Genomic DNA, 17,029 nt, shown 5'->3' with positions numbered 1-17,029 from the left:
TCGTCATGGTCTCTCAGGTGGGAAAGATGATAGTACACAGGCGTGCTGGGAGGTTTAAATAAAACCATGAGCGAGTGGTGCTTTGAACACACACCTCGCACACAGTGAGCATGCAGTAGGTATGGAACATCACAGGGCATAAAATGTGGACGATGAGGAAACTTTTGCCATGCTCAGAAAAGAACAAAACCTTATCGATCCAAGTAAATGAGGCAAGCTCTGAGATCTGGATAAAAGAGTGGATTTTTCTTAATAGTAGAGGTAAGATGGGTGAGTTGCCAAGAATTACCAAGAAGGATTTTGCAAATCACACACAATCCATTTGCTTCTGGGAGTTACCAAGACGTGGGAGGGTCTGAAAGAGGGAATTACTGGACCAGAAATAGCACTTGACAAGTGTTTTATTCATTCAGCAAGTACTATTGAATGCCTTCTGTGGGCATGAAGCCACACTGAGTGGGGGAAGCCACACGAGTCTGGGAGGGGCAAAAGCTTTGAGGCTCCCTCAGACCCAGGCCTCAGGCCCCAGGCCCTAGACCAGCTAGCTCTGCAGGTTACAGCTCTGCAACCTCAACCATTAGACCTGTCTCACAGAGTCTCAGCTTCCTCTTCCATAAATTGGGATGACAATGACAAAATGAAGCCCCCCCCACCCCGTCGCCACAGGGGCTGCTGTGGGGAGTCGATAAGATAAGGTAGACAGGGTAAGAGATCAACAAATGTCAGTCCCAGTGGAGTGCAGTGGGCTGATCCATTTGGCTTTCCATCTTGTGCAGAGAACCTGGAGGTGCTGGGAGCTGTGTCTGGAACCTTGGGCACCTCAGCTCCTCCGAGCAGCAAAGCAGGTTGGCAGGCGAGGTTGCAGGTGAGACAAGGAATGGAGCCAAGTGTTTCTATCTCCAATCCATGCTCTTACCCCTGGACGTCGTAGGGCCTCCCTGATTCCTAGGAGAGGAGGGAGGAGGGAAAGCAGGGCAGGGGGCGGGGCAGAGTCTGGACACCCCTGCATGCGGGTTTATTTATCAAAAGGTGACCCCCGGAACCGAGCCCATGAGGCTAAGACAGGTCACAGAGAGATCCCCTGAAGGAAGAAAGGCAGGAAAGGGTGCCAGTTGGGCAAGTGGTCTGGGGTCGGGGGGCGGAGTGGGGAGCTCAGAGAGCAAATGCCCAGTACATGCAGGAGACGGGAATTCCCACGGAGCCCCCCTCCGTGTCCCGCAAACATCATCTGGGTTCCACGCTCCCACAGCCCTCTCCTTGCCTCCAGCCCCTCCCCCATCCAGGGGGTTCTTCTTTACATCTAACTGAAATCTTTCCTGCTGTATCGCCAACAGACCCCAGAGGAAGCACTAGGAGATAGATGCCCCCAGCCCTGCCTACCCCTGTCTGCAGAGCTCCCGGCTCAGGGCTGTTAATCCTTCTGACGATTAATTGGCTTTTGTTGGAGGAGAATGAATACCATCTCATCTTAATCTTCCTCATTATTCTCCTTGTTCAGCTGAGTCAACACAAGATTAGGGTTTAATTTATGGGGCAAAAAATAGCTAAGTCATTACTCACCAGGAGATCGGGGTTGGATCTGCCTGGGTGTTCTGTGTTCACTGAATGCCCAGAGCTCTGTGGAGATGGAGATGGGCTTGGGGTTCTAGGCCCCAGACCTATTGGGGGCTGGATCCCTGGAGACCATCAGTCCTTCCTAGTCTTATAGGACTTAGATCTCAAAGGACCCAGCCTCTTAAATGTTTCTCAGGAGCCGCCGGCATAAGAGCATCCTCAAAATGGGACAGAGAGCCCAACTCCTGCAGACCCGGACTCAGCCCCAAGCAATGGAAAGAAATCAGGCTTTGGGTTCAAATTCCACCTTCTGAGGCCTCTTCCTCTGTGGAGAACTGGCCGCGACCAGCTCATTCTGGGTTCTCCCTGGACAATGCTGCCACCTAGTGGTGATTAGAGGAACTAGTCCTTTCTTCCCTCTTACCTCTAGGTGCACAACTAAACATACCATGTTTACGGAAAAAAAAAAACAGATTTACAAAGTAAATAAATCAGAAAGGGAGGGGACACTTTTTTTTCCATTACAAAGCGGCTAGAGGGCTCCACCAAGAAATCTAAAAGAAAATTCATCTCATCTCCCCTGACCTTTTAACCAAGACCGCCCAGAAACACTTAGCGTCCCCTGCTTCTCCTGGGACAATGATATGCATAGAAGCCCTGGAGCCCTATGGTCCTTGTCATCTTCAACTCGTTCCACTTTTCTTCACCTTGAAGCCCCTGGCGGCTGCTCTGCTCTGGCCCCTGGCACGTGCCCATCTTTGCTCTTGCACCACAGTGAAGTCGCTAGGACTTGAGCTGGAAACCCAGCCTCGACTACCTACTTACTCATTGTATGACCCTGGACAAGTCACCTAACATCTCTGAGTCTTAGCTCTTTCATCTATAAAAGAGGCCACTGAACAGGTTAAATGAGCCTGTGGGCTTAGCGCATGAATTAGTACCCTTGAGGTCTCGACAAATGCTTGTTGTTGTCACCGTCATCGTTATCGTCATCATCATCATCTTGCTACTCTCGGGAAACTTGGTTTCATCAAGTAGCTTGTCATTTGTCCTAACTCCCTGCCCCTGGCTCCTGCTAGACAGAGCAAAATTTTTCCTTAAAGGACATCAATAGCATACCTGCTTCCTATAGCATTTCTACCTTATAAGACTGAGCACACAGTAGGTGCTCAGGAAACTCTCAGGATTGCCTGCCTACATCTCCAACCTCATGTCAAACCACTTCCTCAGTTGCTCACTGATCTCCGGCCGTGCTGGCTGCCTTTCTGGTCTGTAAATAAGTTCATTCCCACCTCAGGGCCTTTGCACTTACTACTCCCCCAATGTTGTTCTTTCCCCAGATATCTGCATGGCTACCTTCTCCTCATCATTCATATGTAACTTAGAGAGGTCCTCCCTGGTCACCTTGACCAAAATAGCACTTGCATCCTCACTCTCTACTTTGTTTACTATACTATAGAGGTCAAATGTCTAAGTGACTAAGTGACATTACCACCACTTATTAGCTGCGTGGCCTCAGGCAAGTTGCTTAACCTCTTTGTCCTTCAGTTTTCTCATCTGCAAAAATGAAATAATAGTTCCCACTTTATATGGTTATTATGGTGAATCAAGATATAGAAAGCTCTGAGAATAGTGCCTGGCATGTCTGTTAAGTGCTCTACCATGTCAGTAATTATCTTATTGGTTTATTTAGCTGCTTGTGTTATGTTTCTCCACTAGACTGTGTATTCCAGGATAGCAGAGTCTTTGTCTGTTTTATCCCTCCTGGCAGATAGTAGGTGCTCAGTAAATATCAGTTGATCCTAAAGGATCTTAGGGGACATGAAAGCTTCTCTCTCCTTAGTGATGTCCCTCCCCATGCCATTGGGCAAAGTGACCAGCCTGTCAGCTGTCTCTGGCTTGCGCATTCCCCCGCTGTCCAGAAAGGGCCCCCGAGGTGCCCCCTGCTGGACAGTGTAGGTTTTCCCTTGAAGGACGCTGGTGTCTGCAGTCCTGTAACTGCAGGGTCCTGAGGGGGCCCAGCTCTGCCCTCTAGACTAGAGACAGTGAAGCCGAGGAGTCAAGAGCACGCTCTATGGGGACTGGAACTTGTGCTTCTCCAGTTATTCTGTGTGTCATTTGCCAGGAAAGGATCTCATCCTCAGTGTCCTCATGTGAAGAAGGGGGACAACAACGCCCTCTCTGGGTTACGGAGATGGTGTGACAGGACGTGCCCTGTGCGTGGTGAGCCTTGCGGGCCCACCTCCCCCGGCCCTTTCACAACACAGAGCAGCTGGCTCGTCTTCCCAAGCTAAATCCTACCAGTGTATCCGACAGTTCCTCCAGCAACAGACACTAGGGAACATGGGTCTGGATCACCCCATTATCCAAGCCCCTCAGGGCATCTCTGTGGGCCCCGTGCCCTGGGGAGAGACCACAGCAGCCTCAGGGCAGCGAATCTGGCCTCTGGGCTTCTGGCTCTTTCCTCTGAGAGCAGGCATTTGCCTGGAGGTGGCCTTGCTGGGCTTGCACCCTCTTACTCACCCCACCCCCACCTCCCTGGCTGCTGTCTCCCCATCGTGGCCCCAGAGACCGAGGTTTCCCTGGGCCCTCTCCTGCCTCCCTTCGCATTTGTTCTCGGCCCTCACCAATGCCCTTGGCTTTGGCTGCTGGCCACATACACTGCAACTCCTATGTCTCCAGCCCAGAGCCCCAGACCTCTTTCCTGAGTGCCTCGTGAGGAGGGAGATCTCCACCCACAGCACCTTCCATGCTCCCCCAAATTCCTGCCCTGACATCCGGTCCTCACAGGCATTCAGACACGGGTTCCTGGCCTCTCATGCCCACTGCACCTCTGTCCAGCCTCCTTCCACAGCCCCAGGTTGGGCTCTGGTCCCTTCTCAACTCATCCCATCTGGCTCCCCACACACCCAGCCTAGTCCCTCACCCCAAAGTTTCACATTGCCTACTACTCTTTTACTTAAACCTGGGAGCTCCCAGGGGTGACCGTCTTCCTTCATGGCCCCTCAACGAACTGGGCACCCAGGGCAGAGCATCACTTCACCTGTCTGATTTGAAACTCAGGTGGGTGTGGACAGTGCCCTTCCCATGAGACTGTGAAATCCCCTAGAAAGGACTGGGGATGCCCATGGAGCTGGGGTTGTGCCTCCACCTTCAGACTGGGCAGCCTCTGAGGTCAGGGCTTTGGCCCACCCCACCCTCCCACCCCCGCCAGACTGAGAATGTCCCCAGAGCAGAGACTGTGCCTCTACCATTAGACTGGAGTCCCTGCAGGACATTGGACAGATCCTTTCCCATGGATCCCTCTCCTTGATGTGGCCAGGCCACTGACTCTTCCCGGAACAAGGAATGTCTTGCTCTCCCCTGTCACTTCAGGGCCCTACACAGGGCCTGGCCCAGGGTCGGGGCTTCAGGAATTGTGAGTGAATGAATGAATGAACTAATCAACAAATACAGGCAAGCCCCAGCTTAAAACCTGCAACCCCACCTGACCTGCAGGTGGCATCAGGGCTCATAATCAAAGGGAAGCTGGAAGAGCACCAGGATTTTACTGGTCACCATATCAGAGAGGAGAGCAGATGTTTCAAGACCCGCCACCCCCCAGGACCAGCAGCTGAGTCATGGGGAGAGTTTAAGAGCTGCTGAGGAGGCTAGAGAGTGCTAGCATCACACCCTTCTTCCCCCCCACCCGCTTCAGCCAGTGCCAGGGGCCAGTGCTGGGCTGGCTTGGAAAATGCCCAATGAGACCAGATGCTAATGACCGGGAGGGAGGACATGGCAGGGAGGACGACATGAAGTGGGGATGAACTAGAGAGAGAAGCCAAGTGGAGCCTTTCTGCACCCCCCACCTACGCCTTCCCTGCCCCGTACCCTAGGTCACAGGCAGGCATCCCTGGGCCCAGAAGGATTTGTACCCCAGATGAGGTGTTACCATCAACCACCATCCTGCCTTCAGAAAGGAACGGGGAAGGGGATTAAGAGAGGCCTGAAGGCCCCCCTCCCCCAACCACACACACTCGGTTCTGGCCTCTGGACATCTTGGGTGTCAGGCAGGCGCCAGGCCCAGTTCCCCACTTCTTGGTCTCACAATCCCAGCCTTTGTCCAGCTGGCCCAGGCCTGGCTGGCTCTGCACTGGCCCAATGGGCCCTGGAAACCAGAGCAGCTGGAGCCCCACCAAGTATTTTTCCAGGCTGGGCCAGGGGCCCTCAAGAGACAGAGAAGGATGCACAGGGAGGGGTGTTCATTCTCCCATTGGTTCATTCATTTCTTCCTTGGACAAATAATATTTATTGAATGCCCACTTCGTGGCAGGCACTGTACTAGTTGTGGGGGATTCAGCGGTGGGCCCAGCCCAGGGCCAAGCCCTCACCCATCTTATTTTCCAGATGCAAATATATGCCAACGAAACTCTTCTCTACCCATGTGGGGGCTGGGTTTGGAGTCGGGGCTGGAAGAGGAGTGCGTGGGATGGGGAAGGTGAGGGCGCTATGACTAAGGCCTGTCTACCCCAGGCCTCTGCCCCTCCAGGGCAGCTGGGGGAAGCTGGACGGGTCCCTCAGGGCTCCACCCACACGCTGCTGTTGGTCACACGAGCCCCAAACCAGCCCTTCCAGTAGACGGAGTCCTGCCCGCCGTGCTCGAAGCGGACGAAGCGAACTCCGGGCCCGTAGTCGGTGAAGGTGTGGGAGATCTGGGGGGTGAGGAGAAGGGTCAGGCTCGAGACCCTAAGTCCTACCCAAACCATCCCACCCTGACGCCCTGACCCGCCTCTAGACTCCTCGATTTCTTAGCCCTGGGTCCCTCCTCCTCGCCTGGGCGCCCAGCCCCGCCCGTGGGGCAGGGTTTCCGCAAGCCCCGCCCATCGCCCCCGCTCCGTCCCCCCAAGTGCCTCCAAGCTCACCTCGATCCAGCCCCCGTCTTCGCTATCTTGCGGCACCGCCACCTGCCCGCTGCTGAACTCGGCCAGCACGTCCTCGTGCTCGGACAGCAGCTTCACCGTGAGCTCGTACAAACAGCCGGCGTCGCTGCGGCCCGAGTACCTGCCCGGAGGAGTGAGCGAGCGCGCGGGCCGAGCAGGCACCCTGGGCCCGGCCTCCTACACAAGGTGACCCTGAGACCAGGGTCCTACGACCAGGGTCCCCACTTTACAGATAAGGAGTTTGAGGCCAGAGAGAGAAAGTGACTTGCCCAAGGTCCCAACTCCAGGACCAAAACAAACAAACAAAAATTGCCAACATTTAAACTCAGGAGGGAAGGTAGATTTCACCTCCCAGAGACCGAGGGCCACGCGGCTTTAGTTCCCCGCAACCCCAGTCCCCCCGGGCCGCTCACCAGTCCTTCACCACGATGGCTGGCTGAGTGGTGTCCAGCAGCTCCTCCCAGTAGCCCTCGGCCTGGAGGTCAATGACCTGTGCTTTGCGACACCACCTGCGGGAGGTGGAGTTAGGAGGGAGCGGAGGTCCCCTCCCCCTCCTTGGCCTCCATCCCCCGTCTGCTTACTCAAAGGAGGAGGCGAAGAACTTCTTGACGCTCTCGTCGTGAATGAATTCCAGCCCGCAGTCTCCCGGCAGATCCTCCACCCTCCAGCCGTCCCCACCGTGCTCCACATCGCACCAGCCCTCCAAGTCCTCTGTAGGAAGACGACAGTCCCACTCTGGCCACCCAGTCCCCGCCGAGGGTGCGGCAGCGCTGGCTCTGGCCCCTGTAGTCGAGGCTGGGTGAGATGGTCTTTTAACGGTGTGATGATGGTGGCGTTGAACGGGAGGCGTTTCCTGTTTGTCCCAGATTCTCTTTCACTCCTGGGAGAGTCCTGTCTTGCCCCCCGGCTCACAGAGAGTGGAAGGACCTGGGAAAGAGACCCCTCCCTCATGCCCCCAGGGAGCAGGCAGACGAGGAAATAATAATACGGTGATTGTTGGGACTACTCTGTGCTGGGCATTGCGCCAAGCGCTTTATCTCATTTAACCCTCAAAGCAGGCTAGCACTGTTTGGCCCATTTTCCAGAAGGGAAAGCTGAGCCCCGCAGCCATGGGGTAATAGGTCCTGACCCTCACCTTCCCCGCATGGGTTGCGCAGCAGGTTGCGTCGCCTCTTGCTCAGGAAGTAGAACTGCTGCCAGTGGTCTCGCTCGTCCTCCGCGCCGCCCTCGGGCACCAGCCCCTCCTGCTGGCACTTGAGCAGCCACAGGGGGGCGCCGTCCACCAGCTCCTTCCAGCGGAGGCACACCAGGCGGCAGGCCTGCACGAGCTCCGCAGCCGGCAGCTCCGCCAGCACGCGCAGCAGCAGCGGCTCCGGCAGCTCGTCCAGGTACGCGGCTTCCTCCTCCTCCTCCTCCTCCGGCCGCTCCTCGCCGGCATTCGCCTCCTCTGCACACGCCTCCTCCTGCTGCTCCTCCGGGCTTGCCTCCTCCGGCTGGCCCACGCTTTCTACGGGCAGGTGCGGAGTGGGGGAGTGGAGTGGGGCCGTGACTCCCCCTAGACTGTCCCCCTCCACGCCCCAAAACCGTGATGAATCGGGTACCCATCCCCGACCCACCCTCGGACAGTCCGGAGCTGGGGCCAGTGGAGGAGGCACAAGGGAATCAGGGCCACAGACCAGCTTCAAGTCCGAAGAGTGGCCTCAGAGGCCTATTTCCCCTGCAGGGCCAGTACATCCCACAGAACTGGGATGAGCGGATAACAGAACTGATACTATTAATAACAAGACTGCCTTAACGTTTCGCATATGAACTACTTTAATCCTTCCAACCACCCTCTGACAGCCCGGCTTCTGGCACTTCCTCACAGACGCCCTCCCAGACTTCCCAGTTACATCCTCTCGCTGCTGGAGTTCCAGTCCTTCCCAGGTTCGTCCTAGGGTGCGATGGTTTATAAACACCTTCCTTGGGACTAGACTGAGGACATGAGGACAGAAACCAGGCCTGGGAAACTCACTGCTTCATTCCTGGTACCTGGCGTCTGGCCCCCTGCCTGGCACGCTCGCTGTCAGCAGCCAATGTTTATTGGGCGCTTAGCAAGTGTAGGTACCGTTCTGAGCATTTTAACTTGATTTCCTCTTTAAAGCCCACAGCATCTGTTTGAGGTTGTTCCTATCACCGTCCCTATTTCACTGATGAGGGAACTGAGGCACAGAGAGGTGAAATGGCCCAGCATCACACGACAAACAACTGGTTGGAGCCTGGCTTTGAACCCAGGCAGTCCTGCCTCCGAGCCACCTTTAACCACCACACCTGGATAAAAATAAATTCATGGAATTACGAGGCACTGTTATGATTTTGATTCTGCAGATGAAAATGCTCAGGCTCAGATGAGAAGTGACTTGCCAAAGGTCGCACTGCTAGTATTAGGGCAGGGGACATGGGGATCTGAGGCCTGAGGGGGAGGGAGAATGGGGCCGTATGACTTGGTGATCAGGGAGGAGGGCTTGTTAAAAGAGACCCTGTGTCAAACAGGGAGATGTAATAAGTGCTTGGGAAAGGAAGGTTTCTTGACTCCTTTTCCTATCCGTGGCCCTCGGTTTCCTCATCTGTAAAATGGTGGTAATCCTGGTGCCAGGCCATTCAGACAGTGCTGATGTTCAAATCCCCTGACGAGGGGGCAAATGTCAGAAGGGGAACAGATGTCAGGAGTGGCCGGCTAGACTGCCTTCTGGATCCCAGCCGGCCTCAGCTAGGCCATGGAAGCCTTGAGTAAGCAGACGTCAGGTACTCCAGTGTCTCTGGAGGGAGAGACGGTGAGGAGACAAGGCCACTCTGGGTGACGGAAGAGGCCACAGCTCCCAGACTGAGGATGGGGGCGTTCTTAAGGGTAGGACCCTGGAAATTCAAGGTGATAGTTGAAAAAGGCCAGGCACTGGGGCAGGGAACAGGCAGGGCTTGGACCCAAGTCTGAGTGTTGCCAGGAGCTCGGCCTGTCAGCCCTTCACCTCCTCACATGCAGCATTCTCCCCGTTCCCACACAGTCAGACCCTTGAGAGCTAAATAAGGGTTTACCTCTTCAGAGCCCAGAGCACACAGTGAGTCCTCACTAGATCTTATTTAGTGAACATTATTACGCGGCACAGCACATTCCCTTCATTATTAGTTTTTCATTTTGTTTTGTTGCCACATCTTTCTGATGTGGTGCTTTACCCTCTCCCTTTTGGCAAAGAGGAAACTAAGGCCCAGAGAGGCTTTCTGGCTTCTCCCGAGTCACATCGCAAAACAATGGGCAGAGAGGAAAATGCCAGGCCTTGAAGCCACATCACCTGCCTATCCTGCTGCCCACAACTCTCTGGGGAACAGAGCCCAGTGTCCTCACCTCTCCACCCCTCCCTCTGCCCTGCCCTGGCCCTGGTGGACACCTGATGCTCTCCCGAAAGGTGCACCTCGCCCAGTCCCCTCTCCTGGCCCCAGGCCTGGCACTTGAGGCCCTAGATCTGATTACAGGCCCCTCACCCCTGCTCAAGCACACACAACTCCCCACATTGTTGCTGTCGGAAAGTTATCTGGCTCCTGGAAGCTGCCTCCAAGGCTGATTCACTCATGTGGATTGGGCCCTGGAGTCCAGGGAATAGCTGGGCCTTGGGAAAAAAGTGGGAGCCCATCCTGGGGCCATATGAAAGATGTGGCAAGGGGGCCTTGGATTGGGAGTAGCAGCTGAAGGAGCTGGCGGTTTCAGGGCTGGGAGGGGGCGCTTGGCTATCTGAGTGCGCATTAGTCTGTTCCCTATTGCCTCCCCACTCAGTAATGCCCACTCTCAGATGAGCCAGCTGAGAAAGGGGTGGGGAGATCTGCAGGCAGATCTGATCCCACCCTGACTCAGCAGGCAACCCCTACAGGCCCAGCCAGCTGGAGGGATGGGGAGGGGGTTCTCTGGTGCCAGACAAGATGACTGGGCAGTCTCAGAGGGCCCTAGCATGAGCTGGCATCCCAACTCTCCCTCACTACTGGCCTGGTCCCCACTGGGAATCTGGCCACTCAGATGAAGGTGGCCCCTCCAGACAAGGGAGTCCTGGAGGAAGGCCGGGATGGGGGTGGGGAGAGGACCATAATGCCAAGAAATCCGTGGGGATTCAGGCGCCTCAGGAGCCAGAGCTGGCAAATGCAAGAAGTTGATGGAAGGAAAAGGCTTGCAAACCTCCTCCATCCCAGATGCGTCCCGAACTCCAAACCAATAGACCCTCAGGGCGCTGGGAGGCAGGAACATGGGATTACTCCAATGCCATTTTCTGGGTAAAGGGGACCCAGGAGTCCTCCCTACCTACCTGTCACCTCTTGAGGCCTCCCACCAGACCAAGATACCAGAGAAATGTTCTCTTTTGCGACTGTCTCAAGGGCTTTGCTTAGGCGAAAGTTTGCGGCGCTGGGTGTCGAGCCTCCCCCCTCCTCTGATGCCCCCTCTCGGGAGCACTCGCCTGCCCCGGTCTCCCCTCCCGGGCTGAGCGAGTAGGTTCGGGCGACGGCTACCTGGATCACCGTCTCCGTCCATCGCAGTCGGGGGCGGTCGCGAGAAGAGGAGGAGCGGGAGCGCTGCGGGGCTGTCGGGGACCCGCGTCAGTGACGAGTCCAGGTGCTGCCCGCGTCTGGGTCGGGTCCCGGCCCGCCGCGCCTCTTAAAGGCGCCCTCCTCTGTCCCCGCCCCGCCTTTGGCCCCGCGCCCGGACGCCCCGCAATACGAAGCGGTCGGCTGGAGGCCTGAGGCTGCAGGTTCCTCGCTGGACCCAGGAGGCCGGGAAAGGTCAAGAGTCGGCTTTTTTTCTTTCAATGGGGGGTCCGATTGGAGGCGTCTCCCAGCTCCCTCCTAGGGTGGCTGCTGCGAGGAGGAGGCGAGGGGGCAGGGAAGTCTGGGTCATGTGGAGGATGCGGGGAGTGCGGCCCAGGCCGAGCGGGGGTGCAGAAGCTCCTCCCGACACCCCTCCCCCCAACCCCGGGTAATTTTCCTACTTCGCGGTAGGGGGCGCGTCCCAGGTCCCGCGCGCCTCGGTGCAGCGCGGATGGAGGCGGGCGGTGGAGGCTGGGCCAGCAGGGCCGGGGCGGGGCCTGGCGGGCCGCGGCGGGGCCGCATCCATCCGCGATCCCGGGCCCAGGCAGGCTCCGCACCTGCCGCGGAGCGGGATCGTGCGGGCGTGGCTGAGCTCAGGTGACCGGCCAGGGTAGGCGCGGGCGGGTCAGGGTCTGGCGGACGGGCTCGGGGGACGCGCCGCAGTGAGCGGAGGGAGGCTCGGGGAGACGAGTCACAGGTTGCGGGGGCTGCGTGGCAGGGCCTCCTGCGGCGCGGGCAGAAACCCGGGCTGGGGTCGCCCTGGAAGCGCAGGGTTCGGAGCCCTGACTTTGGGGGTGGGGGGATATTTTAAAGTCACAGCACGGTGGGAAGCCGAAGACGCGCAAGGGGTCCTGGGGCTGCAGCTCAGCCGCGGGGATGGGTGCGAAGGCGTAGGAACGGCCTTTTCCCACCGCCCTCCCCTTCTCCAGTCCTAGCATGGCAGATCATTTTCTCTGCGGTCTTGAGTCGCTTGAGCCCTTCGGACCTCTGTCGGAGACAATGATTATTCCTGTCCCCAACATCCCCCCTCCGTCCGTGTTGAGGACGGGAAAGAGAATGCAGAAGGCACGGGACAGGCTGGAGGGTTCTGCGGAGCTGCGCATTGTTACTCCTTCTCTGCTCTGTTGCTGCCTGTGTGACTTTGGGCAGATCCTGCCATCTCTCTGGACCTCCCCAGCCTCCTTTACGGGCTGCTGTGAGGTGCCAGTAAAAAATATATATATATGATCAGAGCTCGCCTCTAACAGCTTCAGCTGTCTGTGTCCCAGGCTCCTTGAACCCTCCCCCGGGAGGTAAGTACTGTTCCTGGCCCCATTTTACAGAGGAAGAAGCTGAGGCTCAGAAAGGCACAGCGACTTTCCTGAGGCAGTAAGTGGAAGACCTGGGATGGGAACTTCCACCACCATGGGGTGCTGCAAGTACCAGGTCTTGGGGACAGGGCCGGGTCTGTAGCTTCGCTTTTCAATAATCACAGAAGAGTGTCCAGAAGCCAGGAGCCATGGCCGTGGGGAACATCAACGAGCTGCCTGAGAACATCCTGCTGGAGCTGTTCACACACGTGCCCGCCCGCCAGCTGCTGCTGCGCTGCCGCCTGGTCTGCAGCCTCTGGCGCGACCTCATCGACCTTGTGACCCTCTGGAAACGCAAGTGCCTACGGGAGGGCTTCATCGCAGAGGACTGGGACCAGCCTGTGGCCGACTGGAAGATCTTCTACTTCCTACGAAGTCTCCACAGGAACCTCCTGCACAACCCATGTGCTGAAGGTGAGGTACAGAGCGCGTCCCGTGTGCCCCCGTCACACACACACTGTCAAGGTACCAGCTGACATTTATTAAGCACTTACCATGAGCCAGGCACTCTTAATGCCTTTAATCCTCACAGTCATTCTAAAAGGTAGGTTCTGGAAATGCATTCATTTTTCAGATTAGCAAACTGAGGCCAAGAGTGGCATTTCTTATTCCACTCTTATGTCCCCAGTGTGGCCTTTCCTAGGAGAGGGAATGCTGGCTAGTTAGGACCGCTCATGCCCCAAACACAAAATCAGGAAGTCAGCCATATTTTGTTGGCCTAGTTCCCAGACTCCAGGGCAAGCTAGGCCTGCTAGGACTGTCACAGAGGCCGAAGGGGGCTTTGCTAATAGGAGCATGAGAGATCCAGACTTCTTTCCACCACATTACAATAACAAATAAATCAAGACTTCTACAATCATCCAGAACCCCCCTTTTCCCTTGCTATATTATAACTTGTCAGCTGGACACTGGGATGGAATGGGAACCTCAGTCTCCATCATATGGCCAAATTCTATAGAAAAATGATGATAAAACAACTCCAAGCCGCCCAGAGCTTTTAGACGCCTGCCTCACGTGACACCCCAACAGCCATGTTCCTGACCAGCAGCTGGCACACCATGATCCATGAGCCACGTCTAGCCCAGGAGCTAAAAATATTTTTCACAGTTTTATAGGGTTATATTAAAAAAATACCTATGGGATAGAGACAGTATGTAGCCCAGAAAACCTAAAATATTTTGACCTTTACAGAAAAAGTTTGCCAGTCCTTGTTCTTGACCCCAGTTTCCAGAAGGGGTCTGGTCGTTCATATCATCGCATGTGTCAGGATTCGCGGTAGAAGTCACTGACCATGGTACCTGACACACAGAAAGCACCTAATACAGGGGGACACTATTGATCCACAGTCTTCCACAGCACGGGGCTCAAGGACAACTGCCGAAATCCAGGGAAGAAGGGGCCCTTGGGAGAAGGTGACCGCTGGGGGCTTCCCTCTAACGTGAGCTCTGCTTTCCTGCCAGAGGGGTTTGAGTTCTGGAGCCTGGACGTGAATGGAGGTGATGAGTGGAAGGTGGAGGATCTCTCTGGAGACCAGAGGAAGGAATTCCCCAATGACCAGGTCAAGAAATACTTCGTGACTTCTTATTAGTAAGATCCAAGGTCGGGGGGTCTTGGGGTGGGGGGAAGCCCAAGTCACTGCACCCTGGGATCTCTTCTGCTCTGGGAGGGCAGTCCTAGCCCCCCCCCCGGTGCCCTAGTGGTGAGCCCCAGCCCCTCCCACCCTCCGCCCACCCCCAGCACCTGCCTCAAGTCCCAGGTAGTGGACCTCAAGGCTGAAGGGTATTGGGAGGAGCTGATGGACACCACACGGCCGGATATCAAGGTCAAGGACTGGTGAGTGCCTGCGGTGAGGGTCTGGGGGAGGGGCCTGCCACTCAGGCACCCCATCCCCACCCTGCCTCCCATCTCCAAGGCCCTACTGGGTCTTCCTCTCTGCCTGCAGGTTTGCAGCCAAACCAGACTGTGGGTCCAAGTACCAGCTGTGTGTTCAGCTCCTTTCGTCAGCGCATGCGCCTCTGGGGACCTTCCAGCCAGACCCAGCAACAATCCAGCAGAAGAGCGACGCCAAGTGGAGGGAGGTGTGTGGGCCAGAAAAGGGGCAGGGGGCACATTGCCCAAGGCTGAGACTGTAGCCACGAGGTCTGGGTTCAGATCCCAGCTCTGCTGCTTCTCTCCTGGGCTTCGGCTGCTCTGAGCTCTGAAATACATCAGTGAAATGATGCTGGTAAAGCCATATTCAAAAAGGTTGACTTATTAATTACTAATATTGGTTATTACTATTATCTAGGCCAGGGGTCAGCAAACGTTTTCTTAAAAGGCTAGATACAAACATTTTAGGCTCTGTGGGCCGTACTGCGTCTGTCACAGCTATTCGACTCTTCTGCAACTCTGCAGTTGTGTTTTGAAAGCAGCTTTAGCAAATGGACATAGCTGTGTTCCAATAAAACTTTATTTACAAAAATAGGCAGTGGGCTCCTAGGCTAACATTTGCCAACTCCTAATCTAGACCAGTGCTGTCCAACAGAACTTTCTGCAGTAATAGAAATGGCCTGTCTGCACCGTCCAGTATGGTAGTCGATAGCTACATGTGACTATTGAACAATGAGAGCCAGTTCCTAATGTGACTGAGAAACTGAATTTTTGATTTTATCTAATTTTAGTTAATTTTCATTAAATAGCCACACTTGTCCAGTGATGACCGTATTGGACATCCTTTGGCAGCTTGCAAAGTTTCCTTCAGTTCTCCTGAGCTGTATTTGGATAATCCTGTGGAGTGGACCCTCCAAGATTTTACTCCATTTTACAGAGGAGGAAACTGAGGCATAGAGAGGGGAAGTGGTCTGCCCCAAATCACAGAGTTAGAACTAGAACTCAGTTCTGCTGACTCCTGGTCCAGCACTAAGCTATTAGCCCCTTCCTTGTCCCCCTGCCCCTGCAGGCAGTGCCACCACCCTTAGGGACAGCTCCCCTGACCTCTCCCTCCCTCCATCTGCCCCTTCCTAGGTCTCCCACACGTTCTCCAACTACCCACCCGGCGTCCGCTACATCTGGTTTCAGCATGGCGGCGTAGACACTCACTACTGGGCCGGCTGGTACGGACCGAGGGTCACCAACAGCAGCATCACCATTGGGCCCCCCACTGCCCTGATGTCCCCGAGCCCCCATCCACAGAACCCTGACTGGTAAACTTCTCTCAGAGAAAGGCTGGGCTCGGGAAGGGGAGGTGGACCAGGCTCCCCCAGACCTCCTAGTTCATCCTTGCCCTCCAGTCACCTCTTCTTTATGAGGCTCTTGGTTCATGTAGCCCCCACATGCTGCGGGCAGCCAGCTCTCCACCCGAGGGCTCAACCTGAATGATGGTGAGGGAGGCCTGTGTAGGCGCTTTTAAGAGCTAGGGCCCCTGAAATTAGAGAGGTACAGGGTGTTCCCCCAGGCTCCTCCCCCTAACTCCTCTAAGAGTGGGTCTCCAAACTCAGATGGCAACCTAGATCTATGTTTCTACCTTCCCCTCCTGGACCCTTTCTCCCTATCTTTTTTTGGGGTCCCTGGAGCAGGGACAGTCAGGAGGACATCTGTCGAGCCTGTGGCTGGGAGGTGACTATGTAGCTCAGATAGATCCAAGAGTGGAAGGAGGGCTCTTCTGGCCTGTCCTCTCCCATTCTGCTGCTCCCAAGCTCTCACTATGCCTGCCCAGTCAGAGCGGTGGCTTTGGCCCAGAGGCTCAGGCCTGGTCTCAGCTGGATAGGCCCAGGGTGGGGTGGGGTCCGTGCCAGGTCTGCACTGTTCACATTGTCAATGAAGCCTCAGAATCCAGATGGGGTTGGGGGTCTCCAGAAGACTCCCGGAATCCTGTGCACGGTAACCCAGGGCCGGTGGGGGCAGGACTGGTTTCCGATTCTGAGAGCTAGGATGTGTGAGCAAAGGACGAGTGGGGTAGGGGGTTTTCAAGGACTGTCTGTCCCCCTCCATGCCTAGGCCAGGCTCCCTGTGGCTTGGAGAGTATTCCAAGTCCCCACTCCACCCAGGACCTCCCCTCCCCTCCTGCTGGAAGGACAGTAGTGCTCTGATTCTGCCCCTGCTGCATGTGGCCAAATAAAAGGTTTTCCCAGCCCAACTTGTGCCCTGTGGTTTTTTGCGGGAAAGGGCAAACTTCAGGGGAGGTCCTAGACTTGCAGAAGGTGCAATATAGTGTGGCTTCTGTTCCAGGTACAGAGAGGGGTTGACATTTCAGGAGCAAGACCATCGCAGAACCAGGGTCATGGGACACACCCCTCGATAAGCTGCAAACAGCCCACCCCAGCAGTCCCCAGCACTACCAGCTTCCTCTGGGGCCCTGGCCGCAAGCCTGGGGGTAGGGGCGTGGATATCCCTGGGAAGCCCTTGCGTCCGCCTTATGCTGGGTCAGCAGGGACATATCGGCCACTTCTTACCGGTGTTTCCAAGAGCTTTACTGACATTAGATGAAGCCAAAACATTTAGAACGGTGCCTGGCACATAGTCGGTGTACAACAAATATTGTTTAAATATAATTATCTTATTCAACAGTGAGCTAGATTAGGACCTCAGCCAGGGCAGGGACCACCACTCGCTAGCTGTATGGCAAGT

At 55.9% G+C, this 17,029-nt stretch overlaps 2 protein-coding genes across 7 annotated transcripts; one reads left to right on the top strand and one right to left on the bottom strand.

The window, feature by feature from the left end:
• Positions 1 to 5,803: 5,803 nt before the first annotated feature.
• On the bottom strand, positions 5,804 to 11,133 carry FBXO2 (F-box protein 2). Its single transcript, XM_039842217.1, has 6 exons — positions 11,001 to 11,133; positions 7,609 to 7,980; positions 7,055 to 7,184; positions 6,887 to 6,982; positions 6,456 to 6,594; positions 5,804 to 6,245 (listed from the first exon to the last, which is right to left on the bottom strand). Exons 1-6 carry the CDS (start codon positions 11,020 to 11,022, stop codon positions 6,111 to 6,113), a joined length of 894 nt encoding a protein of 297 aa, XP_039698151.1. The 5' UTR covers positions 11,023 to 11,133; the 3' UTR covers positions 5,804 to 6,110.
• A 113-nt stretch (positions 11,134 to 11,246) lies between these two features.
• LOC120585820 (F-box only protein 44) lies at positions 11,247 to 16,538 on the top strand. Of its 6 annotated transcripts, none has more exons than XM_039842221.1 (7): positions 11,562 to 11,672; positions 12,398 to 12,443; positions 12,550 to 12,838; positions 13,885 to 14,011; positions 14,162 to 14,257; positions 14,367 to 14,502; positions 15,428 to 16,538. In XM_039842221.1, exons 3-7 carry the CDS (start codon positions 12,574 to 12,576, stop codon positions 15,608 to 15,610), a joined length of 807 nt encoding a protein of 268 aa, XP_039698155.1. In that variant the 5' UTR covers positions 11,562 to 11,672; positions 12,398 to 12,443; positions 12,550 to 12,573; the 3' UTR covers positions 15,611 to 16,538. The 6 variants fall into 6 exon arrangements, with proteins under 6 accessions (XP_039698157.1, XP_039698158.1, XP_039698152.1 ...); XM_039842222.1 differs by having other exon boundaries at positions 11,600 to 11,685; XM_039842223.1 differs by lacking the exons at positions 11,562 to 11,672; positions 12,398 to 12,443 and adding an exon at positions 11,247 to 11,270.
• Positions 16,539 to 17,029: the final 491 nt, after the last annotated feature.

This window comes from Pteropus medius, unplaced genomic scaffold, assembly GCF_902729225.1.
Source record: "Pteropus medius unplaced genomic scaffold, Ma_sr-lr_union100, whole genome shotgun sequence".
NCBI classification, from domain to species: domain Eukaryota; kingdom Metazoa; phylum Chordata; class Mammalia; order Chiroptera; family Pteropodidae; genus Pteropus; species Pteropus medius.
Note: the sequence above shows the minus strand (reverse complement) of the source record. Positions and strands in the feature narration are given on the sequence as shown.

Coding starts and splice junctions, on each gene's coding strand:
- FBXO2 (XM_039842217.1), bottom strand. CDS start 11,022: ATGGACGGAGACGGTGATCCAG. Junction 7,185..7,608: donor GCGCAACCCATGCGGGGAAG/GTGAGGGTCAGG, acceptor GTCTTCCTACAG/AGGACTTGGAGGGCTGGTGC. Junction 6,983..7,054: donor TTCTTCGCCTCCTCCTTTGA/GTAAGCAGACGG, acceptor CACCTCCCGCAG/GTGGTGTCGCAAAGCACAGG.
- LOC120585820 (XM_039842223.1), top strand. CDS start 12,574: ATGGCCGTGGGGAACATCAACGAGCTGCCTGAGAACATCCTGCTGGAG. Junction 12,839..13,884: donor GCACAACCCATGTGCTGAAG/GTGAGGTACAGA, acceptor CTTTCCTGCCAG/AGGGGTTTGAGTTCTGGAGC. Junction 14,258..14,366: donor GATATCAAGGTCAAGGACTG/GTGAGTGCCTGC, acceptor CTCTGCCTGCAG/GTTTGCAGCCAAACCAGACT.